The 27,874-nt window shown below is 46.2% G+C and overlaps 1 protein-coding gene across 2 annotated transcripts in view; it reads left to right on the top strand.

Annotated features, from left to right (window-relative positions):
- The window catches only part of aig1 (androgen-induced 1 (H. sapiens)), a 51,204-nt gene extending 25,185 nt beyond the window's left edge, over window positions 1-26,019 (top strand). For both annotated transcript variants that reach the window (XM_029733673.1, XM_029733674.1), the window contains 3 exons: window positions 16,889-17,004; window positions 24,034-24,197; window positions 25,267-26,019. In XM_029733673.1, the coding sequence (XP_029589533.1) occupies window positions 16,889-17,004; window positions 24,034-24,197; window positions 25,267-25,301 (315 nt within the window). In that variant the 3' untranslated portion in view covers window positions 25,302-26,019. The remainder of the gene's footprint in view (window positions 1-16,888; window positions 17,005-24,033; window positions 24,198-25,266) is intronic.
- The last annotated feature ends 1,855 nt before the right edge of the window (window positions 26,020-27,874 follow it).

The raw sequence follows: 27,874 nt of genomic DNA, 5'->3' as shown, positions 1-27,874 counted from the left end.
GTGTCTTCTTCCTGAGAGTTATGACGCTCCTTCCTGAGCGGTATGACGACTGCGTGGTCCCATGGTGTTTATACTTGCGTACTATTGTTTGTACAGATGAATGTGATACCTTCAGGCGTTTGGAAATTGCTCCCAATGATGAAGCAGACTTGTGGAGGTCCACAAATTGTTTCTGAGGTCTTGCTGATTTCTTTTGATTTTCCTATGATGTCAAGCAAAGAGGCAATGCGTTTGAAGGTAGACCTTGAAATACATCCACAGGTACAGCTCCAATTGACTCAGATTATGTCAATTAGCCCATCAGAAGCATCTAAAGCAATGACATATTTTTCTGGAATTTTCCAAGCTGTTTAAAGGCACAGTGTCACGTCCTGACCAGTAAGGGGTCATTTTGTTATTGTAGTTGGTCAGGACGTGGCAGGGGTGTGTTTGTTTTGTGTGTTTCGGGGTTTATGTTCTATGTTTTCTATTTCTATGTGGGTTTTGTGAACAACCTCCAATTAGAAGCAGCTGGTTGTCGTTGCTTCTAATTGGAGGCCATATTTAAGTGGGTTTATTTTCTCTTGTGTTTGTGGGTGGTTGTTTCTTTGTATAGCTGTGTAGCCTTACAGGACTGTCGTTCGTTTTCTTGTTTTGTTTAGTGTTCACGTTTATAAAAGTATAAGTATGGACACTTACCACGCTGCGTATTGGTCCAATATTTCTTACTCCTCAGAAGACGAAGCTTATGACACACAGTCAACTTAGTGTATGTGTTACGATTGTGTGGAGAGACGGACCAAGGCGCAGCGTGCTCTGAGTTCCACATCTTTCTTTTTGTGAAACTTACAAAACAAAAAAGAAACAAACAATGAACCGTAACATAAGAGGTGCAGCATGCACTAACTCAAAATAAGATCCCACAAAAAACAGTGGGGAAATGGCTGCCTAAGTATGATCCCCAATCAGAGACAACGATAAACAGCTGCCTCTGATTGGGAACCATACCAGGCCAACATAGAAATAAACACACTAGATCACCCACCCTAGTCACACCCCGACCTAACCAAAATAGAGAATAAAAAGGCTCTCTATGGTCAGGGCGTGACAGTATGTAAACTTCTGACCCACTGGAATTGTGATACAGTGAATTATAAGTGAAATAATCTGTCTGTAAACAATTGTTTGAAAAAATACTTGTGTCATGCACAAAGTAGATGTCCTAACCGACTGCCAAAACTATAGTTTGTTAACAATACATTTGTGGAGTGGTTGAAAAACAAGTTTTCATGACTCCAACCTAAGTGTATATAAACTTTCGACTTCAACTGTACATGTGATATGAGTAATGTAAGATATGTAAACATTATTAAAGTGGCATTATTTAGAGTGCATTGTATAAAGTGACTAGTGATGTATTTATTAAAGTGACCAGTGATTGGGTCTCAATGTAGGCAGCAGCCTCTCTGAGTTAGTAATTGCTGTTAAGCAGTCTGATGACCTTGAGATAGAAGCTGTTTTTCAGTCTCTCGGTCCCAGCTTTGATGCACCTGTACTGACCTCGCCTTCTGGATGGTAGCAGTGTGAACAGGCAGTGGCTCGGGTGGTTGATGTCCTTGATGATCTTTTTGGCCTTCCTGTGACATCGGGTGCTGTAGGTGTCATGGAGGGCAGGTAGTTTGCCCCCGGTGATGCGTTGTGCAGACCGCACCACCCTCTGGAGAGCCTTGCGGTTGAGGGCGGTGCAGTTGCCATACCAGGCTGTGATACAGCCCGACAGGATGCTCTCAATTGTGCATCTGTAAAAGTTTGTCAGGGTTTTGGGTGACAAGCCACATTTCTTCAGCCTCCTGAAGATTCCTTCACCACACTGTCTGTGTGAGTGGACCATTTCAGTTTGTCTGTGATGTGTACGCCGAGGAACTTAAAACTTTCCACTTTCTCCACTGCTGTCCCTTCGATGTGGATAGGGGGGTGCTCTCTCTGCTGTTTGCTGAAATCCACGATCATCTCCTTTGTTTTGTTGATGTTGAGTGAGAGGTTGTTTTCCTGACACCACATTCCGAATGCCCTCATCTCCTCCCTGTAGGCTCTCGTCGTTGTTGGTAATCAAGCCCACTACTGTTGTGTCGTCCGCAAACTATGATTGAGTTGGAGGCGTGCATAGCCACGCAGTTGTGGGTGAACAGGAAGTACAGCAGGGGGCTGAGCATGCACCCTTGTGGGGCCCCAGTGTTAAGGGTCAGTGAAGTGGAGATGCTGTTTCCTACCTTCACCACCTGGGGGCGGCCCATCAAAGTCTAGGACCCTATTGCACAGGACGGGGTTGAGAACCAGGGCCTCCAGCTTGATGATGAGCTTGGAGGGTACTATGGTGTTGAATGCTGAGCTGTAGTCAATGAACAGCATTCTTACATAGGTATTCCTTTTGTCCAGATGGAATAGGGCAGTGTGCAGTGTGATGGCAATTGCGTCGTCTGTGGACCTGTTGGGGCGGTATGCAAACTGAAGTGGGTCTAGGGTGGCCGGTAAGGTGGAGGTGATATAATCCTTGACTAGTCTCTCAATACACTTCATGATGACAGTAGTGAGTGCTACGGGGCGGTAGTCATTTAGTTTAGTTATCTTTGCCTTCTTGGGTACAGGAACAATGGTAGCCATCTTGAAGCATGTGGGGACAGACTGGGATAGGGATTGATTGATTGAATATGTCCATAAACACACCAGCCAGCTGGTCTGCGCATGCTTTGAGGACACGGCTAGGGATGCCATCTGGGCCAGCAGCCTTGCGAGGGTTAACACGTTTAAATGTTTTACTCACGTCAGCCATGGAGAAGGAGGGGGGGTGCAGTCCTTGTTAGCGGGCCGCGACGGTGGCACTGTACCCTCAAAGCGCGCAAAGAAGGTGTTTAGTTTGTCTGGAAGTGTGACGTCGGTGTCTGTGACGTGGCTGGATTTCTTTTTGTAGTCCGTGATTTCCTGTTGCGACTCCACCTTGTCCCTGTACTGGAATTTAGCTTGTTTGATTGCCTTGCGGAGGGAATAGATACACTGTTTATATTCAGACATGTTCCCAGACCTCTTTCCATGGTTAAATGCGGTGGATCGCGCTAAATGCGTGAATGCCGCCATCCATCCACGTTTTCTGGTTAGTTTAGGTTTTAATAGTCACAGTGGGTACAACATCTCGAATGCACTTCTTTATAAACGCACTCACCGAGTCAGCGTATAAGTCGATGTTGTTCTCTGAGGCTGACCGGAACATATTCCAGTCCGTGTGATTAAAACAATCTTGAAGCGTGGCTTCCGATTAGTCGGACCAGCGTTGAATGGTTCTCATCACTGGTACATCCTGTTTGAGTTTCTGCCTTTAAGACGGAAGGAGTAAGATGGCGTCGTGGTCGGATTTGCCGAAGGGAGGGTGGTGGAGGGCTTTGTATTCATCACGGAAGTTAGAGTAGCAGTGGTCGAGGGTATTGCGCATGCACGTAGCTCAATCAATATGCTGTAAGAATTTAGGTAGACTTGTTCTCAAATTTGCTTTGTTAAAATCCCCAGCTACAATAAATGCAGCCTCAAATGCAGTGTCTCTAGCGGACACCTTTGCTAACAGGTATTGTGTCAATTTAAAACTTGCACAAGACAGTTCACAAAATTGTATATTGAAAGAAATGTAGCCAATTTATTCATGACTAAATTTTGCTAATATTAGATAGTTAATCCAGAGATTCTTACCTTTGCCTCGACTTGACAGACTCGTTCAGACCATCATGGCATTTGTAGTTCTTTATGATAGCCACATTAGCAGCTAATTAGCATTGCATTTTTGGGGGGTAAACACTGTCACCATGTCCTTGTCACGTTGTATAAATGATTGGAGACAGGCGCAGGAATTCGTAATAGGGGTTTTTATACTCCACCCAAAATATACAACATGCCCTGAAAAGGCATGGGGACGAAGCCCAAAACAACCACGTATACCAAAACCCAGGGATGTAACCCAAACAAAGAGCGAGGTTAAACCTCTAATAAATACACGGGACGAGACACGTAATAACATTACATGGGACGAGACCCGTAATAACAAGTGCACAATACACGCAGCACGAAAGCCGAAACAACAAAGCACAGGTACTCACAAGACCAACGGACATGGGAACAATGAATGACCAGGACAATGGTGAACAGAGGGCACAATTATACACATACTAATCAGGGGTAATGGGAATCAGGTGTGTGTAATGAGACAGTTCAGTGATGCCCGGAGGCCGGTGAGGTAGACCTCCGGAACTGGGGCATGGAATGAGCAGCAGTACCGGGGGAATCCGTGACAGTCCTAGAGAGATTTACACGGTTATCAAAACATCCCGCCAGGGTAAGCCTACACGAAACATAGCCCTTATTCTAAAATCCCTATTGGGAAAAATGAGGGGTGGAAAAATGATTGTACCCATTTCCTTCCTTGAATGCTAGGTTTTATGGGTATTATGACTCATATTGTGGTACTCTTTTCCCAGATGTGTATCTCTATATACAGTATAATGCTATATTTTCTCCCTGACTCCGTCTCTTAGTTTTGAAGTTAGTACAGTGTCTTACAGAGAGCAACAGGACTGAAGAGTCTGTAAACTCTGCAGACTGCCTCCTAAACTGTCTCTGAACTGTTTGTGGCATTTCAGTCCAATTCCTTGTGCTGGATTTGTGGGCAGTCATTAAGAGTGGAAAATAGCAGTGCCCACAGACAAATGTGGAATGGGCCCTTTGCAGAGGAGAAGATTGTGTGTAACTGTAAGCTCCTGCTGTGACTTTGGGGTTTGTTTAGACTGTGGGACGGTGGAGATGGCCATTTAAAGTAACAGTCTTTACAGTCCCAACTGTAACTCTTGTGAAAGTAGAGGTCTCTGTCAGTATGGCCGCAATCAATCAACGTCCCATCCAATGTACTGCTGGGATGATTGCGGCTTCCAATGCACTCTAATGGTGTCCACATTCTTGATAATGACATGTTTGGTTTACCAACATCTGAGGAGCTACATCTTTGGAGTTAACACACAGTGTAAGTTCAACCAATGGTATTACCCAGACCAAGGATAAGACACTTGTACTATAAGAAACAGATGTGTTTGTGTAAGTCGACTGTTTTCAGAACTCTTATGCACTTCACATTGCATACTGTACATTTGGATCTAGAGATGTTTTTGGCGCAGTCTGAAGAGCGCAAAACACAGACGAGACGAACACCCCATCCATGATGAGAAAGACATGGCTAGGTGTAGCCCACTGTCAACCAGGATCCGCCATTGTTACAGCACTGCAGCTCCCACTTAAATCATCCTGTTAAAGGCAAGACCCAGGTTCTAAACTCTGTGCTGCTTCCTATGTCTTGGACTGATAAAACATCACAGGTACAGTCTAGGGAAGATATAGGTGGCTGTAATAAGATTGCCCCCTGGTGGGCATTACCCAGGTAGCTACCTGGTACATGGCTACATGAATGAACGTTTATTGGCTGACATGATACCGTTTTATTGCAGGCATCAAAGGCAGTTGTGGGTCCTCCTACATTTGTACCTTGACATAATTTCGACCTGTTATAGGGCCTAGTGTTCCCCACATTATCTGATGGCTAGACCTATCACTCAGGGTAGTCCCACGGAATTCCCTATGTCATAATGCAGATATGTAACTCTTTTTGGGGAAATTTCTTATATATAGTGTTAGGTGTGACCGAGATGGCAGCACAGCAATTTATCTCTCTGGATAGTAGTCTACTAGTCCCGGTGGAGGTATTAAAGGTAGCTGGGTGCAATCATTGTGCTTCAGTAGACACCAGGGTACTTGGGAGTGCATAACACTGGTTATAACCTGACTGAGCATGTCTGTCACTGGTCCACTCCATGGAAACAACCTACCCCACTGCTTCATCTTCCACTGCTTGTTGATGTTTTCTCGGCCTGCCGTCACATAGTCATGTAAGTGTTATCTTTTACACGCTAACTACCTGCAGCCTTTTAGAAAAGCTGCAAGGTGACAGATGGGATCTGGCTGTTATTACTGGCAGGTGTCCAATATTTTACTAAGGACATACTGTACCTTAGTCTTATGTAAGACCTGCTCTGTTGGGGCTGAGATGGCAGAGGGAGGAGAAGACAAGTGAAGAATAAGGGAAAGGCAGGCAGACGTTCTTATATGACTCAGCTCCCCTGTGTTCTTCCAGAGAACAGAATGGGTCAGTTTAATTTCGACTAATGCCCAGTAAGGACAGCTGGTCTAAACAACTTATTGGGATTGGCTCGAGGCTATAGTGATGACAACACAAGGCCAGAGGTGCCATCTATGTATTGAGGGGCCTGTGATCTATAACCCCACATCCCCCTTGAACTTTCTTTCGAGTAGAGCGTTGGGCCAGTAACCGAAAGGCAAATCCCCAAGCTGACAAGGTAAAAATCTGTCATTCTCCCCCTGAGCAAGCAGTTAACCCACTGTTCCCCGGGCGCCAAAAACGTGGATGTCGATTAAGGCAGCCGCCCACTCCTCTCTGATTCAGAGGGGTTGGGTTAAATGCGGAAGAGACATTTCAGTTGAAGGCATTCAGTTGTACAACTGACTAGGTATCCCCCTTTCCCATTTCCCTCCATCCCAGTGCTGGCCTCTGCTAACTGGCCTGTCCTGTCCTCAGGGTTAGGTCAAAGGTCATGGTCCCAGCTGGCATGAAGAGTTAGGCACATCATCACTAACCAGCGTGCCCATGTAGCCCGGAGCAGCCCTGCCAGCCCTAACAGTGGTGCCAGGAGTATTCATCCACGACGGCCTGTCATAACATGATAATCACATTAAGAATGCCAGTAGAAACCAGTGTTCTGCTCCCATACAGTGCAATCATCCTCCTCTTTCCTTCCTAATGGGAGACATTACACAGAAACTCAATCCCCAGTGGGAGAACCAAACGGCTCTGCTGCTCCTCTAGTGTCACAGAATAGCTTTCCTTCCTTCACTCTGATTATGCTTTACCGAATTAGATGTTGAGGCGAAGTCAAATGCAGTCCTTTTTCAGTGGATAAAGAGGGAGACATTGTTGCTTGTTTAATTTGTATAACACAGGACATCTTAAACTCTGCTCTGTTGTAAGTCATCATAACAGAAGCCTCTGCATACTGTTTCTCATGCCTCGGACAATATCCTTCAAGATTCTGCCAAGAGGTGCATCCCTCCACAGAGAAACCCACCCGGCCTGAAATGTACATCAGGAGAAGCTTCTCAAGCTGGAGGAAAACAATGCCTCTCTCGAAAACGCTGGGAAGGCCGATAAAACTACGAGGAGCGTATAAAACATGGTGCAACATTTTTCACTGAGACCTCGTGGGGCTGCCATGAACTGTTCTTTATATCGCAAACATATTGTGGAGGGGAAAAGGAGGGAGGGGGTGGGAATGTAGCAGAGGAGTGCAGAAGAAAGAAAACGACCTGGCATCATTAGCTACTCAGCAGTAAGCCTCTCCCCGTAAACTTTGACTTGCTTATTTGGTTTAAGAGACGTTGGCCGTTGCTCAAACGTTTTCACATCTGCTGAAATTTGTTTGGTTCAGGGTTCCAGAAATGGGTTTTGGAGTGCAGATGAGCCTGGCCACGAAACCAAGGAGGTGGCCAAATTCACCGGGCGTCAGGAGGTTTTAAGAGTGTTCTCTGTCTGCTACAGTTACACTAAAAGAGTTGCGCATCCCAACAGACTTGCAGAAATAGCAGGTGAACTGAAAATGCGCACAGCAGATGTCTCCGGATGGTAGTCAGTCACATAGACAAGGTTTTTATATATAGCTCATCAGACACCAGTGTGATGCCACTATTCGAGATCCATCTGATACTTTGAGAAATACTATACATCATTATGGGACCTCTATTTATTCAAATGGAGCTAATTAGCTGATATTAAAGTATAAAAGTAATTCCTTAATGTGATCACAGAGGGGCCATTCTAATGAGGGAGGTCCACTATCATACAAGAGAACATAACATGGGGGCTGTGTTTGGCTCTGCTGTGTATTTCTGGAAGAGGCCCTGTGAGTGTCAGCACTGTTCAGCCAGCATGTTAAGGAGGCAGGGAGGTGACAGGTGTTCATGGTTGACAGGTGTCCAGCTGACAGCTCCTCCACGGGGGGAGGGCCATGGGGCCTCTCTACCCCAGCTCTCATCACCTCTGGCCTGGCCACTGCCGCTGGAGCCTCAGCCTGTCCTGTCATGGACACGCACACAGTGGTGATGAGCTGAAGAGGCTCGTAGGGGGCGTAGAGCTGCTCCCCCTGCCATCCCGACTGCAGGGCCCTCATCAGAGACACTTCCTCCAGTGTCAGAGGACATAATCGATATTTGAGGGTGCGTTTGATGTTTTTTCAATTTCGGACAAGAAAATGAGCGATTACAAGATGATGAGGGCTGTGGACATCTGCAGACTCAGCTGAAACCAAGGCCTTTCTTACAGCCACGGCTCTGACTAGCTCCTGACTGACCTTATTTAAGTGAAAACAGAGAGGCAACTCATTGTTAAACACATTAATGTAGTGCTCTCAGAGCCCTGTCTGCCATGCAGATGTGTCACGACTTCCACCTGAAGTTGGTGCCTCTCCTTGTTCGGGCGGCGTTCGGCGGTCGACGTCACCGGCTTTCTAGCCACCACCGATCTACGTTTCTTTTTCTATGTGTTTTGTCTTGATTGTACACACCTGGTATCCATTATGTTATAATTTATTCCCTATTTAACCCTCTGGTTCCCACATGGTTTTGTGCGTGTGTAACAGTGTAGGTTCAGTGTTATGCACTCCCTCCTCCTTTTCCGCAGCAACCAATGATCCGGGTCAACAGCATCAATGTAACAGTGTAGGTTCCGTCCCTCTCTTCACCCCAACCCGGGCTCGAACCAGGGACCCTTGCACACATCAACAACTGACACCCCACGAAGCATCGTTACCCATCGCGCCACAAAAGCCACGGCCCTTGCAACGCAAGGGGAAACCCTACTTCAAGTCTCAGAGCGAGTGACGTCACTGATTGAAATGCTATTAGCGCGCACTACCGCTAACTAACTAGCCATTTCACATCGGTTACACGTGTTTGTTCTTTGTTATGTGGTCGCACTTTTGTGTTGAGCTGGATTATTATTCCCTGAAAGGAATTAGTTTGTGATTATTTGCGAGTAAAGTACGTTTTTGCTCAGTTATGTGTTCTGCGCCTGACTCCGTCCTACCCGCTGCACACTGACACATGACAAGATGCTTACCACGGGAGAAAATTTTGAGGGGAGATTTCGCTGAAAATAATCTGATTCTACCTTGCTGCTTGGGCCAGCTGTGTGTGAAGCGGGAGAACAGATGTGCACGGTGTCTGAGAGAGACAGATTCAGTTAGCCGGAGAGAACCAAACCAACTTCTCCAACAACCCAGGGAGGGAAGGAAAGAGAGAGTGAGTGAGAGACACTGAAAAAAAGAGAGGCTGAGAGGGCAGATAGAGAGAACACGAGTGTTCAATGGAATTGATTCTCCACCAGAAAAACAATCCTTTCCCGTGTAAAGTGTTCTCTGCACTGCTATGTCTTTCTGGTTTGCAGACTGCTGGGGGATTACTTAAAAAAGATCAATAATTGCAGGTCAATTTTTCTGGATGCTAATATTTCAGGGCAGTTTGAGGCGCAGTGGTGTACAATATCATGATTGAGTCGCCGGCCACATTGAGCCTGGAAAAGTTACTAAGTTAAGTTCCCCCGTCCAAACCCTGTCATTAAAACGGGCGCATAGCTGGCTCACTAGCTCATCCTTGACAACTGGGAAAATATTTACTCATCTCGACTCAGTGAACGATGGCCGTTTCACAGCTTGCTTTTTTGCCCATTGTTCCCAAAGCCGGTGTAAAGCTTACTGCGTGAGTAAATCAGTTAGAGAAACACCATTTTTTATTTATTTGAATTACAAAGTCTGCTTTAGCAGTACATTTCCAAATATTTGTGAGAATGCGTTCACAACCCTGTTAGTGGGATGGCAGCAGGTGAGGTGTGACGCATCCGTGCATTCAACACTACGCGTTGGTTCCTCATCGCATAATACGAATGTGAAGTCTTGACACTTGGCTTTCTCACTTATCCGCTCCTTGGCGTTTTCAGAGCGCAGTGAGACCTGCCCCTCTCTTCCTCTCGCTTTCTTTCTCCCCGGTGTTTGTGTTTGACATGGCCTATCCTGTTTTAGCCCTGGACCACTTGAGTGACTTGCGCTTTTTTTGTAAGAGGGGATTTTCCACAGACAGTACTGGCATCCAGATCATAGGTCTCTGAGAGCTCCTCAATCTGGTGGTCAGAGAGAGAGACAGAGACTGTCACATTAGATTCGTAGGGGGGGGGGGGGCTAAAATAAAACAGGGCTAAAATAAAACATGACGGAGTCATTTGAAATCCTGGATACAAACATGGGGGCGGGGGTTGAAAAATGCACCGTCCGGCCATATCAATTGATTTCCACCCTGTCCAGACTGAGAGAAGCTGAAAGGAGAGGAGCAGGGACACAAACCAAACAGGTTGTCCTTATATGCCTTGGTGTTTGTGGTATAATGAGAATGAGCATACCCCTGGAGGTATTTTCTAGAGATTGCGTTGCTGACGGGGGAAGAGGGGCTACGGGGTCATGTGAGCCCTTTGTTGACTGGGAGCTGCTGAGAGTGTGTTGCGTGGGTTGGCGGAGGGTGGGCAGGTGGTGGAGTGCGGCTGGAGGGAGGGAGCAGTGTGTGTGTGGGGGGGGGGGGGGGGGGGGGGGGAACTCTACACCCGACCTTGGGAGGGAGCGCTATTTCTGTCACCCAATACCCTCTGGGAGCCCTTCACTAAGCCAACAGGCATCCCATCCCGCCCACTGCAGCAAAATAACTCTGGTGTCCACAATCCCACAATGCCCTGACGGCAGCACACACACGGGCTGGCCTGGCAGGGAGGGAGGGGAGAAGGGGGAGAGCTCATGACACTAAGTACACAGGGTGAAATAAGTGACTTAAGCATGTCAGGCATCTTGTCACTGATTAGAAAGGGAACTGAGAGCCCAGTCAATAATTCATACTCTATCTATACGTGTGTAACATTCGTCGTTGAAGGGGGACCAAAACGCAGCGGGTAAAGTGCTCATACTCTTATTTATTAAAGAAAACACTTAATCAACACAAAACAAACGACGAAAACAGTCCAGTAAGGTGCATAGACTATACTAGAAACAACCACCCACAAAACCCAGTGAAAACAAACACAACTAAATATGGCCTCCAATTAGAGTAGGCAACAACCAGCTGCCTCTAATTGGAGGTCATTGACAAAACTCACATAGAACTAGAAAAGCTAGAAAAACATAGAAATAAGAAAACTAGAACCTAAATCCACAATACCCAACCACACAAAACAAACACCCCCTGCCACGCCCTGACCAACTACAATGACAAATAACCCCTTTTACTGGCCAGGACGTGACAGTACCCCCCCCCCCCCCTAAAGGTGCAGACGGTTCCTGTGCTTCCCCCCCCCCCCCCCCTCCCCTTCCCAATCCTCCCACCACGGAGGCGGCTCTGGTTCTGGCCGTAGCGCCTGTTCAGCAGACTCTGGGCTGAGAGGTGTCGCTGGAGGCTGGGGCAGGGGCAGGGGCAGCCCAGCAGACTCTGGGCTGCCCCGGGCTGAGAGGTGTCGCTGAAGGCTCCTGGCAGAGGAGCGTCGCTGGAGGCTCCGGGCTGGGGAGCGTCTCTGGAGGCTCCGGGCTGGGGAGCGTCTCTGGAGGCTCCTGACTGGGGAGCGTCGCTGGAGGCCCCTGGCTGAGGGGAGTCGCTGGAGGCTCCTGGCTGTGGAGCGTCGCTGGAGGCTCAGGGCTGAGGAGCTCTGGACGGGGGACTGTCGCCGGAAGCTCTGGACGGGGGACTATCGCCGGAAGCTCTGGACTGGGACTGCGCACTGGTGGCCTGATGCGTGGGGCTGGCTTAGGAGGCACCAGACTAGTAACCCGCACCACAGGGCTAGTGCGAGGAGCAGGAACAGGACGTACTGGGCTGGGCAGACGCGCTGGAGGCCTGATGCGTGGGACTGGCTTTGGAGGCGCCAGACTAGTAACCCGCACCACAGGGCTAGTGCGAGGAGCAGGAACAGGACGTACTGGGCTGGGCAGGTGCACTAGAGGCCTGCCACGCCCTGACCAACTACAATGACAAATAACCCCTTTTACTGGCCAGGACGTGACAGAAGAGGTTGAGGGGAGGGTCGCTCTCACCTCCCAATGTCAGCTAACCTACTGAAGGTTCACTCACCATAGGGGGGTAAGGAAAGACACTGTGTCCCCAGTGTTTGTACATACTTACATTCTCATTGTCACTTCGAGTTATTGTCACAGCGCATCAGCTGATATTGCACCAATCAGATTCCTCACTCTACCTTAACATGGCTGTCTATTTAGTCAATCAAGTTCTGCACACACATTCTCTGATGGCTGCCGCGCACAAGCTATGCGCTGGTGTTGCTGATGGCATGCTATTGTTGTAACATGCTTTACCCGCCACGCATGTCTGTTTCCTGCTTTCCCACTGTTTCGGTCACAGGGATTTGCACAGCGTTCTTTGCTCACTGCCTGTAATTGTTATTATCTTACCATGATGCATGCCCTAGCAGTGAGCTACCCCAAAGGAGCAGAGCTCAATGCCAAGACTAATGCATTGCATGCATTGTAATCTTTTTTGAATATGTGGCATTTCCTGTCTGAAGCAATTCATTTGTGTATGGATAGTCTAATGTAACGGAGTCAGTCGTGACAGCAATGGAAAGGCAGGAGTCTTTGTGGCTTCAGAAGTGAAGCCCACTCTTGTTGTCTATTTATTTGTTCTCTGGTTGTCCATTGTGTGTGGTGGCTATGGTAATTACCATACTTTGCATAGCATACACTCAGAGGTCCTCAAAATATGTCCCCAGCACTTGGATAGCAGTAGCAGACAACAATGACAATAGAAGCACCAGTATCTGAGGCATTCTCACTCCTGACCGCAGGGTGTCGGGTTCAAATCCCAACAAGGCTACAGCTGTGAAAGCCTTGTGTGATAAATTTCACCCTAATCGCTCTGTGGGGAAAGGAGAGCCTAAGTAGCTTCCAGGGTATCTTCACTGTGGACCAGGGCATCTGCCAAGCAACATGTTCAATGGAAATCATAGACCTCTCCATTGCATGAATTAATAAGCATTGTCAGGAAGCATGAGACCAAAGCTCATCATGGACATGGTTTTTATATGGCAAGTCAAAATAGATTAAGTGTGAGTGATATTGGCGGGGAGGGTTGTTCTTGGAGCCTGTGTTAAAACCACCTTCCTTCACTGGCCTGGGTCTGTTGTGGGAGAACTCTTCTCAGCAGTGCTGACTAAACTCTCTCTACCCTCTCTGCACTACTCCGCTTAATCCTGCTTGGCCCTTCAATGATGGCCATTACCGCTCAAGTAAACCCATACTGTAAATCTAGAGGTTATTCTTGCCTGAGCGTTTAGATGAACTCTGTCTGAGAAAGTGTCCATGTCTCCGTGCCTACGCGTTTATATTAGAGAAAAAGGAGATTGAGATAGCTCAAAAGCAAGTGAGAGGGGAAGACGGATAGATAAGCGAGCGAGACTTTGACTTTGACACAAACCATGCACAGCACAGCACGCTCTCCCTGGGAACATTTACAAATCCAGGAGAGCGGAGCGGTGGAAGAGCTCCTCTCTCTCCTGAAAGGGAGTATGTAATGTCTCTGTGGAGATGAGGTACTTCTTACCTCATTTGCACTTCCAGCAGCTGCATGGAACTGCCGTGCATCAAGGTTCACTCTCAGGCTGTAGCAGTGGAGAGATGTATGTCTGTCTATCTCCCCCACATGTCCCCATCAATCCTCTAGTGTCTTTATTATCACATGCACAGGATACAGCAGGTGTAAAACAGCACAGTGAAACGCTTACTTGGAGCTCTTTCCCAACAATGCAGAATAAAAGTAATGATATAGAAGAAGAAAAAAAACATGAGAAATATGAGAGAATAAAATCAAATAAAAAACAGGAGAAGGTCAGTACCAGATTCCAATGTGCAGGGGTACTGGAGGGATTCAGGAAGGTCTGTACATGTACACAGGGGTAAAAGTGACTAGTAGCAGGATATATACCAATGGTAATAATTATCTCTATAGCAGCAGCGTATGTTGTGAGTGGGTGTTTGCATGGTGATGAGTGTAAGTGTATGTGTGTGTGTGTGTGTGACTATGTGTGTATGCGTGTGGGAGAAGAGTGTAGATGTGTGCCTCAGTGGGCAGAGATCTGTGGATGAGACCTGTGGATGAGACCTGTGGATGAGACCTGTGGATGTGCATAGAGTCAGTAGGTAATTGAAACACTGCTTGCCTGACGTGGCTGGTTGAAAGATTTAGGGTGTGTCACTTTCTTGATTATTATTAAAACAATATGAAATTCTATTGTTCATCTCCAAGATCAACAATCAGTTTGTCTTAATCGTGTTGCCCTACCAAATTCCAGAGACATTTACTAAAATGCATACAAATGTCCTCAGTCTCACTAAGAAAATTGAGGTAGTCTAGAAAGGTAGGGTAATGTAGATGAACTTTGAAATGGGGCAAATACAGCATTTGTCCACCGTCTGATGGTGATGGTCTGATATGTTGTTACATCGATATGCCATTATGAGAGCCTGGTCAAAGATAGGAGGTGTGTGTGTGTGTGTGTGTGTGTGTGTGTGTGTGTGTGTGTGTGTGTGTGAGAGAGAGAGAGAGAGAGAGAGAGAGAGAGAGAGGCCAGCTGTGAGGACCTACTCATCATTTTGAATGAGGTCGTAAGGAACACACTGTACAGCATTATGGCATGAGGATACTCACTGTGACTGGGTTAGCCTCAGTCTACACCCTACCTGTTGTGTGTGTGTGTGTGTGTGTGTGTGTGTGTGTGTGTGTGTGTGTGTGTGTGTGTGTGTGTGTGTGTGTGTGTGTGTGTGTGTGTGTGTGTGTGTGTCATGAGCGCAATTCAGTAGTGTTTAGGGAGCTTCATTTGTGTGACCAGGACATGGTAGAATAGGTTCTGTTCTGCTGTAGTGTGGTGAGAGGCCAGTAAGAGGTGTAATAAATAACAACACTTAGTGGCACATTATTAATGAGGAGTTGAGGGTAAACCACCGTTTCTGGGCAGAGCCGTGTAATGCCAACATGTCAGGTATTTAAGAACAGATTAGACTGGAACATGGCTCATTGATAGTCATTGTTATAATGCAGTGTACAGAACATTGGGTCAACTGAGGCTAGACTGGTATGGGAGGAGACTCTTCTGTTGGTCTGAATGTAAGAAGGCTGCCATCTGGTGACTGGTGTAAGTAATGCATACATGGAGAGGCCAGCGTCCTCCATCAAGCTTTTCACTGGTTATGAACCATTGGAGCACTGTAAGCTTTGTTTTAAAGTCCTAGCTTATAGGCCCACATGCCAATGACCAAAGCACAGTTAATGGCATTCTCACCACATGGTTACATGGGCCTAGTATTCACTACCATTCACACTTTTGAATGAACAGAAAACGACCAAAAAATGTTGGATGAACCACACATTAATACTGTATTATGAACCCAGGCCACTTCTTGCCCACTCAGTGGAAGTGTATGTTCAGGGAGCTGATTTCGATTTCAATTAGCACAGGAGAGAGGTCTCTCAACTGTGACCCTCCACATCCCCCACCAATGGCTAGAGCACCTTTAGGGATACTGTCATTAGCTCCCATTTGCAATTAGTCACATACAACATTTCCTCCACGGCCACCCAGCCTGTGTCTTTGTCAATGCCAGCCTGGTTTTCATTCTGTTTCTGCTTGATACCAACTTATTTGGTGTGACAATGCTAAAATAATCGTCTGAATCAGAAACAGCTAGAAGCAAGGTTAACTGTAGTATGCTGCACTGTACAAAATAGCCTGTTTCCAATGTACTCTCAAACTTCCCACTTCCTCTATTTCTAATCAGCCGTGCACGGACACTTAGACACACACACACACACACACGTTACGTAATGGTTCTATTCCTGACAGAGCACAGGTGGTCTATAAGAACAGCAGGTGAGTCATGAGCACATTGATTAAAGAGAGGGAGTTGATCATCAGGGAGCAGTGTGTGCTGTAGGGCCGACAAGGTGGGCTCTACCGGGCCCCAGTGGTCTGCTGATTCAGCTAGGTGAAAAAACACGGTAAAAAATAGCAGCACACACACACCACGAAATATGAAATGGTATTAATAGTTAATGTTGTCCCTGTGCCTGCCCCTCTGCAAACACATCTGTACCACGCTGGAGCATCCTTAGCGGCAGACTCCAAAAAAAGAGCTGATCCTTTGAGCACATTGGGAAAAGAAAGGCCCCACATCCTGAGCCAAAGCGAGAAGATTACTGAATTATTGAAAGTCACAACAGTAAAATGTCAGCGAGGCCCGTCAGACAGACAACATAAGAGGAGAGCGGTGGGGATTTGAATCATGAGACACTCACTCTGGAGAGCAGAGCACTCGTCTCTACGCAGCAGCATCACACGTCATCTGTTTAACGTCTCCCACACACGGCTCGATAAAAAAAAAAAACTCTTATGACTCTGCGCTCAATGTCCCAGACTGACAGAGCTTCTAGACTCCCACTGTTTACATGAACCTATCTACAGGCTGTCTGCCTGAGTACCTCATCATAACATCTCTCTATCTCTCGCTCTCTCTCTCTGCTGTAAAGCCATACTGTGTGTTACTAATGTATCATGTCTCAATCGTTGTCACTGAGCCTGAGGTGAGACATGTACCGTGTCGCTTATACCAACTAGCTATCTGTGAGTGGCTAACGAGTGTTCTCTCTGTGTTCTCTGCTCCAGCACACAACCGTCCTCCCCTTCATCATCATTGAGATGAGGACCACGCGCCACCAGTATCCCAGCAGGCCTTGTGGACTGATAGCTGTGTGCAGCTTTGCCGTGGGATACGTTATATGGTAAGAGCCCCTTTCCTCCAACAATGGCAGGCTGAACTCTTCCTCGGTTTGTGTTGCTAATTGATAAGAGACCATAAAAGGCTAGCCCTGGGCTAAGGGAGATTTAAGCGAGTGTTCACACTTGCACATTCTAAAGTGGGCTAGAATCAACCCTGCTCCGGAGCAGGGTTAGTAGCGACTTTTCAGATTTAGACCCAGATCAAACACGGTGCCAAAATAGCCAGTGTGAAATAGGGTTAAGAACAATGCCTAGAATGCTTACTGTTCAGTCACAAAAGCTGAAATGTCACTGAATTGACATATGCTTGTGATGCCTGTAATCGTTCTGCACGTTATTTTGATAAGTCAATTCATACTATTTAATCCTTCTTCCTGAGGACAAAAAAACAAAACATTGGTTGCTATGTCCAACAAAAATGGTTGCTGTCCAGCAGGCTGGCTACCATCTTCTCACTTGGTCAACTAAAGCTAAAAACTCAACCGCTGGAAGGGCAGCAAACGCTCCATTTGTCTGTTTTCATAGCTTTTCTATTTACATATAATTAGATATGTCCATAATAATAGTATTATTGCATGATTTCGCCTGGATCAGAAAAGTTGATGTCTCATTCGCCATAGCACTCTCTGTACAGGGGTGAGATCGAATTTCAAAAGTGAAACATTGTTTCTGAGGTCAGACAGGCAGACAGCAAGTTTTATACAAACCATCACTGTTGGAAATCAATGCTAGGCTAGCTAGAAGCAAGATGAAATAATGTGTTAATGAATGTCTAATTGCTTATATTATTGTGTTTGTCCATTAGCCTACACTGTAAAACATTTCCTGTCATTTTTACTGTAAAATACTGGCAGCACTGTAGCCAGAAGGTTACTGTAAATTTACATTGATTTACTTACAGCACATAAGCCAGTACATTACTGTAGATTTACAAGACCTTTACTTTAACACAAATTTACAGCATATTACTGGAACACCTGACTACAGCGACATGCTGTGTTTCTAGATTTTACAGTGGTTAGTAAAATCTTGCAGATTTACAGTGCAAGTAGCTTGTGCTAACAACGGGCAGTATTTCTGTTACATGTATTTGATATACTGTATGTATTTCAAAACGTGCAATACCTATTTTGTTATTTGTATTTCACTGGCCTGAACTACAATTCATGTGACCTATTTTGTAACGGTTTAATTAGAATACATGTATTTTCTAATAGAAATATATACTTGCAAGTAGCCCGCATAACTACAAGATTCTCTGTAATGGTAACATCATCTTTTTACTTGCTATGACTATGGTATATTCTTGTTAAACTTAGTTTAATACGCTGGCTGTAAGTCGCTCTGGATAAGAGCGTCTGCTAAATGATCAAAATGTAAATGTGAAAATGGACACTTGCAAAGCACGCTGGATATTATTCTAAGCACCTTTGCCCCCAAACAAGGCCACATTTGATTAAAATACAAATAGTTTGAGGGTGGAGCTCATTAGAATAATAACCAGCAGTGTGCTTTGCAAATGTTCATTTTTATTTTGGTCATTTATTTTGGTCATTTAGCAGACGCTCTTGTCGAAAGCGACTTACAGTCAGTGCATTCATCTAAGGTTGATTAAAAAAAAGCACATCACAATCATAGCAACTAACATGTTTCTGTAATCATTTGTGGGAATGCGTTGTAGTTACGGATACATTGGTCTTCCACATATCTTGTATTTGTTACAAGTTACCTTTTGAATTTATCTTTGCCTATCTCTGGCTACATTACTGTAATATTCACAGTAACTTCCCACCAGCTTCCTGTAAGTTACTGGAAAATGCAGAGCAATGACAGTACAATACTGTAAAATTAGGCTACTATACTGTAAGAAAGTAAATGCTACTGTAATCATGTTGATATTTTACAGTACTTTACTATAATTACATGGGATTAGTACAAGCAGGTTGGCTGCTAGGTATTTGTATATTACAGCATATTTATGAATATTTTGTGTTTTATATCACTTGCACTTCTAAAGGCCTAAACAAAAGCTCCCAAACTGTCTGTGATTACAGGGCAAAACATATCGAAAAGGACATGCCTTAATATCCAACCATTAAAGGTTCAAGACTTGCAGCCACTCTGATCCGTCCCATAATCTGTCCCTTATACATTTAATTGTTAGAGAACTACTACCACATATCACTTAAATTGGTACAGCACTCTCACTAAGGGGTGCAACAAGTATAGCCTCTTACAAGGCACGCCTCAAAATGTGTTAATGAGCCACAACAATACACCCACAAAACAACAATACACCCACAAAAGTTTTTTGCCACTCAAAAATTACAGTATGGTACTGTATTCTGTGAGGTGGTACTGAATTACAGTAAATTACTGGCAGCACACTAGCCTCTTACAAGGCACGCCTGTAAAATGTTACTGTAAAATTGCTATAATTGTACAGCAGTGTAGCAGAATGCCATTGAGCCCTCATAATGCATTGCTATTTACAGTACTGTACTCTAATATAGAGTTACAGTAGATAACTAAAAGTGTTGCTGTAAATTTACAACTATTTGTTACAGTGCAGTGCTTTGGAATACAAGTGTGAATCCTTAGCACAGGGCTAAAGCTTAGCCCAGGTTTAACAAATGCTTGTGTGAACACAGGCTAAACTAGCCCAGGGCTAAGATAGCCGGGGGCTCAGAACAATGCAGTGTGAAAAGGCCAAAAATGTTTTTGTCCATTTCCACTTGGGGCCATTAAAACAGACTCTTGAAAACAGGCATAAGACACATATAAGAACATACTGTACAGAACAGAGAAATCATCACAGCAACATCACAGTATAAATACTGTATACTGTGTGTCCTGATGATGAATGTGACTGATCTGTGTGGCTGATGAGAAGACAGGGATGTCCAGCCGCCCTCCCCACTACTTCTCCAGGCCTGGTCTGGCAGCTAGCTCCATTCCCACGTTCCTCATGGCTCTGTCCCTCCACGCCCTTATGATGGATGACCTTCTCCGAGCATGATAACACACAGTCTCTGCTGCAGAAAAAAACAGCCTCTAAACCTCCTCTATCAGTCAAGAAAGAGAGAAAGAAAGAGAGAGAGGGGGATCTGTCTCTGGTCTGGCAGAGAGGCCTACCTTGTGACAACACGTTACAGAACCAGAGAACCAGACCCTAGTCCTGAGCACGGCAGATTTAATGCTCACAGAGAGGAGAGGCTTGGAGCCGAAGGAGCCCTCTGCTGCAGCCGTAGCTAACCAGGGCCGACAGCAAGGAGAAGGGGGTTTGCCAGACCCACCTGACGTGTAGGAGCCTCAGGCAACAAACACCTCTCTTCATTTTAATCCCTGGCTAAAATTAAGAGGATTATATCCCCACACGTCTCACAGGTCCAGAGAATCTGTCTGGTTTCCCTATGCTGGAGTTGGGTAAATCCATAGGCTGTCTTCACAGGAGGCTGGTGGCACCTTAATTGGGGAGGACGGACTCGTGGTAATGGCTGGAGCGAAATTAATGGAATGGTATCAAATATATCAAACACATGGTTTCCACGTGTTTGATGCCATTCCTTTTGCTCCATTCCAGCCATTATTCTGAGCTGTCCTCCCCTCAGCCGCCTCCACTGCTCTGCCTTACATGAGGATTCCCAGCCAGGGAGTTACAGAGAGAGAGAGGGGGAGGGGAATAGACAGAGAGAGAGAAAGAGAAAGATGTCAAGCCTGAAGTAGGACGAGCTAAGCTTCAGTGACAGACATGTCTGATCTGTACAGTCTGTCAGATACCAAAAAATGGTCAACTAATGAAATGCTATGTTACTAAAATGAACATCGCATGTAGGGATTTCCCCTGTTTCCATAGAGTCATAGTCTAAAATCCCTCTTGGTTAGGAAGGAATTATACGGTACGTAATAAATGAGGGCAGAGGTCAACGGATGTAACAACTAATGTAACTGTTAGACAAACCACCTTGGTAACCCCCACATGTGCAACTTGAATACCTAAAAGTGCCATTCAACTAATTGCCCAATTATTGAATTCAGCTAATTGAAGCATTTACATAATTCACCGCCTTACTGACGCCCAGCAGCTTCCGTCTGTGGACTCAAGTATGTGCAATCACTTCATATTAGTGGATAAGGTCCAGTTTCACCTTGAGTGATTGCTTTGGAATCAGTGGGCTAAGGGGAGGCTGTGAGTGGGCCAGCTGACGCACTGGACTCTGTCGCCTCTTACTAATGTGCCCTTGTCCAGTAGTGTATGCTCTCTCTCTCCCTGAGACCTCTACTAGCAGTCTCTCTCTCTGAGATCTCTCCTAGCAGTGTCTCTCTCTGAGACCTCTCCTAGCAGTGTCTCTCTCTCTGAGACCTCTCCTGGCAGTGTCTTTCTCCTTGAGACCTGTCCTGGCAATGTCTCTCTCTCTCTCTGAGACCTCTCCTAGCAGTGTCTCGCTCTCTCTCTGATACCTCTCCTAGCAGTGTCTCTCTCTCTGATACCTCTCCTAGCAGTGTCTCTCTCTCTGAGACCTCCCCTACCAGTGTCTCTCTCCCTGAGACCTCTCCTACCAGTGTCTCTCTCCCTGAGACCTCCCCTAGCAGTGTCTCTCTCTCTCAGACCTCTCCTAGCAGTGTCTCTCTCTCTGAGACCTCTCCTACCAGTGTCTCTCTCCCTGAGACCTCCCCTAGCAGTGTCTCTCTCCCTGAGACCTCTCCTACCAGTGTCTCTCTCCCTGAGACCTCCCCTAGCAGTGTCTCTCTCTCTCAGACCTCTCCTACCAGTGTCTCTCCCCCTGAGACCTCTCCTACCAGTGTCTCTCTCTCTGAGACCTCTCCTAGCAGTGTCTCTCTCCCTGAGACCTCTCCTACCAGTGTCTCTCTCTCTGAGACCTCTCCTAGCAGTGTCTCTCTCCCTGAGACCTCTCCTAGCAGTGCCTCTCTCTCTGAGACCTCCCCTAGCAGTGTCTCTCTCTCCCTGAGACCTCTCCTGGCAGTGTCTCTCTCCCTGAGAACTCTCCTACCAGTGTCTCTCTCTCCGAGACCTCTCCTACCAGTGTCTCTCTCTCTGAGACCTCTCCTAGCAGTGTCTCTCTCTCTGTTATCTCTCCTAGCAGTGTCTCTCTCCCTGAGACCTCTCCTACCAGTGTCTCTCTCTCTGATACCTCTCCTACCAGTGTCTCTCACTCTGAGACCTCTCCTAGCAGTGTCTCTCTCCCTGAGACCTCTCCTACCAGTGTCTCTCTCCCTGAGACCTCCCCTAGCAGTGTCTCTCTCTCTGAGACCTCTCCTGGCAGTGTTTCTCTCTCTGATACCTCTCCTACCAGTGTCTCTCTCTCTGAGACCTCCCCTAGCAGTGTCTCTCTCCCTGAGACCTCTCCTACCAGTGTCTCTCTCCCTGAGACCTCCCCTAGCAGTCTCTCTCTCTCTCTGAGACCTCTCCTACCAGTGTCTCTCCCCCTGAGACCTCTCCTACCAGTCTCTCTCTCTCTGAGACCTCTCCTAGCAGTGTCTCTCTCCCTGAGACCTCTCCTACCAGTGTCTCTCTCTCTGAGACCTCTCCTACCAGTGTCTCTCTCTCTGAGATCTCCCCTGGCAGTGTCTCTCTCCCTGAGACCTCTCCTACCAGTGTCTCTCTCTCTGTTACCTCTCCTAGCAGTGTCTCTCTCCCTGAGACCTCTCCTAGCAGTGCCTCTCTCTCTGAGACCTCTCCTAGCAGTGTCTCTCTCCCAGAGACCTCTCCTACCAGTGTCTCTCTCTCTGAGACCTCCCCTAGCAGTGTCTCTCTCTCCCTGAGACCTCTCCTGGCAGTGTCTCTCTCCCTGAGAACTCTCCTACCAGTGTCTCTCTCTCCAAGACCTCTCCTAGCAGTGTCTCTCTCTCTGTTATCTCTCCTAGCAGTGTCTCTCTCTCTGAGACCTCTCCTACCAGTGTCTCTCTCTCTGATACCTCTCCTACCAGTGTCTCTCTCTCTGAGAACTCTCCTAGCAGTGTCTCTCTCCCTGAGACCTCTCCTACCAGTGTCTCTCTCTCTGATACCTCTCCTACCAGTGTCTCTCTCTCTGATACCTCTCCTACCAGTGTCTCTCTCTCTGATACCTCTCCTACCAGTGTCTCTCTCTCTGAGACCTCTCCTAGCAGTGTCTCTCTCCCTGAGACCTCTCCTACCAGTGTCTCTCCCCCTGAGACCTCACCTACCAGTGTCTCTCTCTCTGATACCTCTCCTACCAGTGTCTCTCTCTCTGAGACCTCTCCTAGCAGTGTCTCTCTCCCTGAGACCTCTCCTACCAGTGTATCTCCCCCTGAGACCTCTCCTACCAGTGTCTCTCTCTCTCTGAGACCTCTCCTGACAGTATCTCTCTCTCTCTCTGATACCTCTCCTACCAGTGTCTCTCTCTCTGAGACCTCTCCTAGCAGTGTCTCTCTCTCTGTTATCTCTCCTACCAGTGTCTCTCTCTCCCTGATACCTCTCCTAGCAGTGTCTCTCTCCCTGAGACCTCTCCTGGCAGTGTCTCTCTCTCTGAGACCTCCCCTGGCAGTGTCTCTCTCCTCTGAGGGCACGTTACCTCAAGCCACTGTCACTGATGGTCCTTCTAATGTCCTCTACCACTGTACTGTATCAGTACTACTGTATGTTCAAGTATAGCATTACATGTACTGTATGATCTGATCTTACATCCATTTCAGTGGTTCAGCATAGTTTAGGACGGGTACGTTTATATAATCATCTCACTATTAAAAATGTTTAGTCTGGATTCCTACAGTAAGACAACCATGTGGGTGTGCTGTCTGTCAGATACTCACTGGACCAGACTGACTTTATGAAAGGGATGTGGCTGGATACTCCAGAAGGCAGACAGACAAAGTGACACAGACAGTGGGTGTATGGCAGCAACAAAGGATCTCCACTTTGGCCAACTTTGAGCCTCTATTGACACAGACAGGTGGCTGTAATATAAAAGTATAAACTCTCTGCACTCTCTCTCTTTCCTGATATCTTTGCCCTCTATCTCACCCCTACCTCCCTCTCTCTCTCCTGTCAGGATGTGCTGGGTGAACCATGTGACCGGTGTGTGGGTCTACCCCATGTTGGAGCAGATCAGTCCCCTGGCGAAGGTGGCCTTCTTCTCCTGCCTCACTGTCCTGATTAACATCTACTACGTCCTGGGAGAGATCCTCAACAGCTACATCTGGGACGGCTCCAAATGTAAGCCCTCAGGACGTCTGGCAGGCGCGCGCGCGCGTGTGTGTGTGTGTGTGTGAGAGCCACGGCGCGAAGCGGAATAGCATGTTAAGGGCCTGTACTGGCGCAAATCCCTCCACAGAATCCCTGTGATTTCAGAGCCTCTATTAGTTCTCGCACTCACACCAGCACTCACCCACACACACTAGTGCAAAATGTGTACACACACTAACATATTTACTCACTCACACACCTACACACGGGAGTACACACTTGAGCTATCACACACACACACACACACACACATTCCTGTACCCATTTCCATTAAAAGTGTGGGCTGGGAGGTCTGTGGGAGTAGTGCTACCTGCGGTGCTGAGTAACAGATGGGAAATGAGAGGAGAGAAGAAGAGTAGACAAGCAGCTAGCAGACACCAAATCCCTCCATCCCTCCTCATCCCACCTGTTTGACACTGACCCACAATTCAGCATAGCCATTCCATTTCCTATCACAAACTTCTACATCTTTTGATCTGCTTACTATTCCCTCATCTCTCTATCCATTCTCATTTCTCTTGTCCCCTCCGGTCTCCTCTTCTCCTCTCTTTTCTCTCTCTCGCTCCAGTCCTCTCCTCTTCACCCATGTTCTCTCCACTTTCTCCCTCCTCTCTTTTCTTTCTAATCCCTTCTTTCTCTAGCCCATCCTTTTCTCTTTCTCCCTCTCTCTCTCCCACTTCACTTCTTTCCAATCCCCTCTCTCCTCTCCTTGGTTTAGTCCTGCTGTGATTTAGCTCCTTCCCTCAGAGCTCATGTTCCATCTCACCGCTCCAACATAACCTCAATTTGCCCAGATGGGACATTTGATGATAGATATATGAGGCCAATTGGTCAGCTATGAATGCTCAATTGGCTTTTCATTCTGAATATGAAGTGGTATTTGCGACTATGGTCTCTGAAAACTTTCTACATTTACAAACGGTTAATATTTCTGTTCTCTGTCTTATACAACTTCATATTCCCCTCAGCACCACTGATTTGAGTTGTGCACGATTAAAGTAGAGAAAACCGTGCCTTGATATTTCTATCTGTCTTCCAGGTGTTCTAGACACAGACAAGGCTAAAGCCGACTGAAGGCCAACACGTGTGGGAACATTGCCATCAAGTCAAGACCCAGTCCTTACTGGGCTGCCGCAAAGACAGGCCCAATCCCGACCCGGACAGCAGAATAACAACCACTGTGTAAATAAATTATGGAAAAATAGGTGGGAATATTATGTTGGCTTTTAAAGCTGTGCGGAGTCCTCCTCTTAAAATTGTTGAGACTGTAGCTAAGAACTGAGATGGCTGTTTTCCGTCGATGACAAGGTGGGATATGAATTCGCCACCTTTCTATTTACTGGAGGTATTACGATGACATTACATTTACCCACGTATTAGTATTTAATCATCCTGTTCATCCACCTCAAAGGCTCAAGTTATTATCTGAACACAGAGTATACTGTATTAATGGAATGAACTAACTGCTACGGTATGATATTAATCTTAAGATGCTTAGGCACGCCAGCAGAGTTAGCAAAAGCCATGTATTCAAATTCTCTTCTCTTTTTTCTTTTCACTGGAGAGCTTTCCAGCGAGGGCATCTCCTACAGTGGCATGAATGATAGCCTTTTCCTGGATGTGTAGTGTCTAACAGCTGTACCACAGAATGTTACTTTCATAGGACAGCCAGACTGGCAGCTCCACTGCTCGAAAAATACCCTTTCTTGTTTTAATGCTTTTGTAAAAAAAAAAAAGGATGACTGCATTTAAAGTGTATGGTCTTTCAATAAAAAGTTGTTATTTAAAGCGAGTCAGAGGTGTCGTGGACGTGTGTGTCAGCCAGTCTCACTACAGCTCTTCTCTTCACAGACTCACATAACACTAAGTTCCACGGGAATGACGGCCCAGCCATTCAATTAAAAATAACCACATGTATGATTTCATTTTTGCTCTATATTTTCACTGGCAATTTCTGCCTTGCTTTTTCAGACGCACTCTGTCCAAACATAACAATTCCTTTGTGCAGCGCTGGACAAGCTCTTAACGAGAAACACACACATTCCAGTCCATAAAGACACACTAAATAACCAGAAGCTCAATGCAGAAGAAATGTACCCATAATATGTATTTTTATTCACAGCTATTCCAAGGCTCTAGTAACTCTGGGAGACAGACCTCAAAAGCTCTCTCGAAATAATATGTTGGCCTATAATGTAAGTATACCACAGTATATAATAGAAACATTTGGTACATTCTTTGAGCGGCTGTACGTTTATTTTGAGAGTGATATGATCTCCGCTGCTGTTTATCATTTTTAAACAGACTGGCAATTTATTACAACCCTATTAACACCAATGTTTAAACAGAGCCAAAACAGCCAAATACCAGAGCATACTATATCTCCTCTCTAGCTATCCTCACTTTTATATTCAACAAAACCTCTTAAAGTGTCCCACCAGAACCAACTCCTGTAATAGCAGCTGTCAGCTCAATTAGATGGAAAAATGAAACCCTTCTCATCCATCCCTCTCTAGTGAAACAGAAATAGGTGCTCTTGACAACTGTGGTTTTTCATCCTGATAGAGAATGACATCTTTGCCCGGGTAAGTTGTTTTGTATACACTTTTGTGATGGCGGAATGTGTGCACAGTCACAGGCTCTCTGTCAGCTTGATAACAAGAGAACGACACTTCAGTCTTCTCATTAACACTGCCGGTCCCCCATGTGGAGGTGACAAATTGAATGCATTTTGAAGGATTTTGCTGGCATACATTAGCATAGTAATTAGGGCAAAAACGGTGTTCGGTAAGTAGGAGAAGCTTGAGCAACATGCAAGGCTTAGTCAAAGCCAATCAAAAGTGTCATGACTACAAACTCGCAGGCAGAAATGCCAGAGCCAGCCCAAATAACATTATCGCTCGACGTGTATCGACATCGAGTTAAAAGCTGTTTAAATGCAGCCTTTCTGTCTCCAGGCCCCACTAGGTGGAAAACAATGCAACTAAATCTGCAGCCACAAGATGGAGGCCCAGATATAGCCCTGCATCGTGGCTCCAAGTACTCACTGTGATGGTTCTCAACCCCTGCAGCCTCCAAGCACAGAAAATACAGAGTACAGATCCTTTGGCAAGGTGTGTGTGTGCGTGTCTGCCGGATGTGTGTGGGCGGGCGGGCAGCTGAGCAAGTGTACTGTGCCAGTCTTAGGCAGGGATCCTGAGTGGTACTTTGGCTGTAGCAGCAGAGCTCTACAGGAGTGACTTTCAGGGGGGGTTGTATAGTTAGAATGTAGCCAAGGGCAAGAGATTGCATCTAACTCGCCACAGCCGCAATCATCAAAGATTTGAAACCTTTAAAGGAATGAGTCATAACACACAAAGCCAGGGGGAAGTGAAGGTATTAAGTGATTAAGAATAATTACACTGCAGCCGGTAGGTGATAATCACCGTTCTCTTATTGTAGAATAAACTCTCAAACACCAGTCAGTTACTGAAAATCTGAAATAAATTGTCAAATTTCCTTTAAATATAGCAATGGTGATCACTAGCTAGAGGTTCGCAATTCTTCAAACTTATACGGTCACCTTCACAAAGTGTTTATCCACAACATTAACATATACATTGGTGAATAAACTACATACGGTAGTTGAACTAAATAAAGAGAACATC

This window comes from Salmo trutta, chromosome 35 (genome assembly GCF_901001165.1).
Source record: "Salmo trutta chromosome 35, fSalTru1.1, whole genome shotgun sequence".
NCBI lineage: Eukaryota > Metazoa > Chordata > Actinopteri > Salmoniformes > Salmonidae > Salmo > Salmo trutta.
The sequence above is the reverse complement of the archived record's forward strand: the minus strand, read 5'-3'. Positions and strand labels throughout refer to the sequence as shown.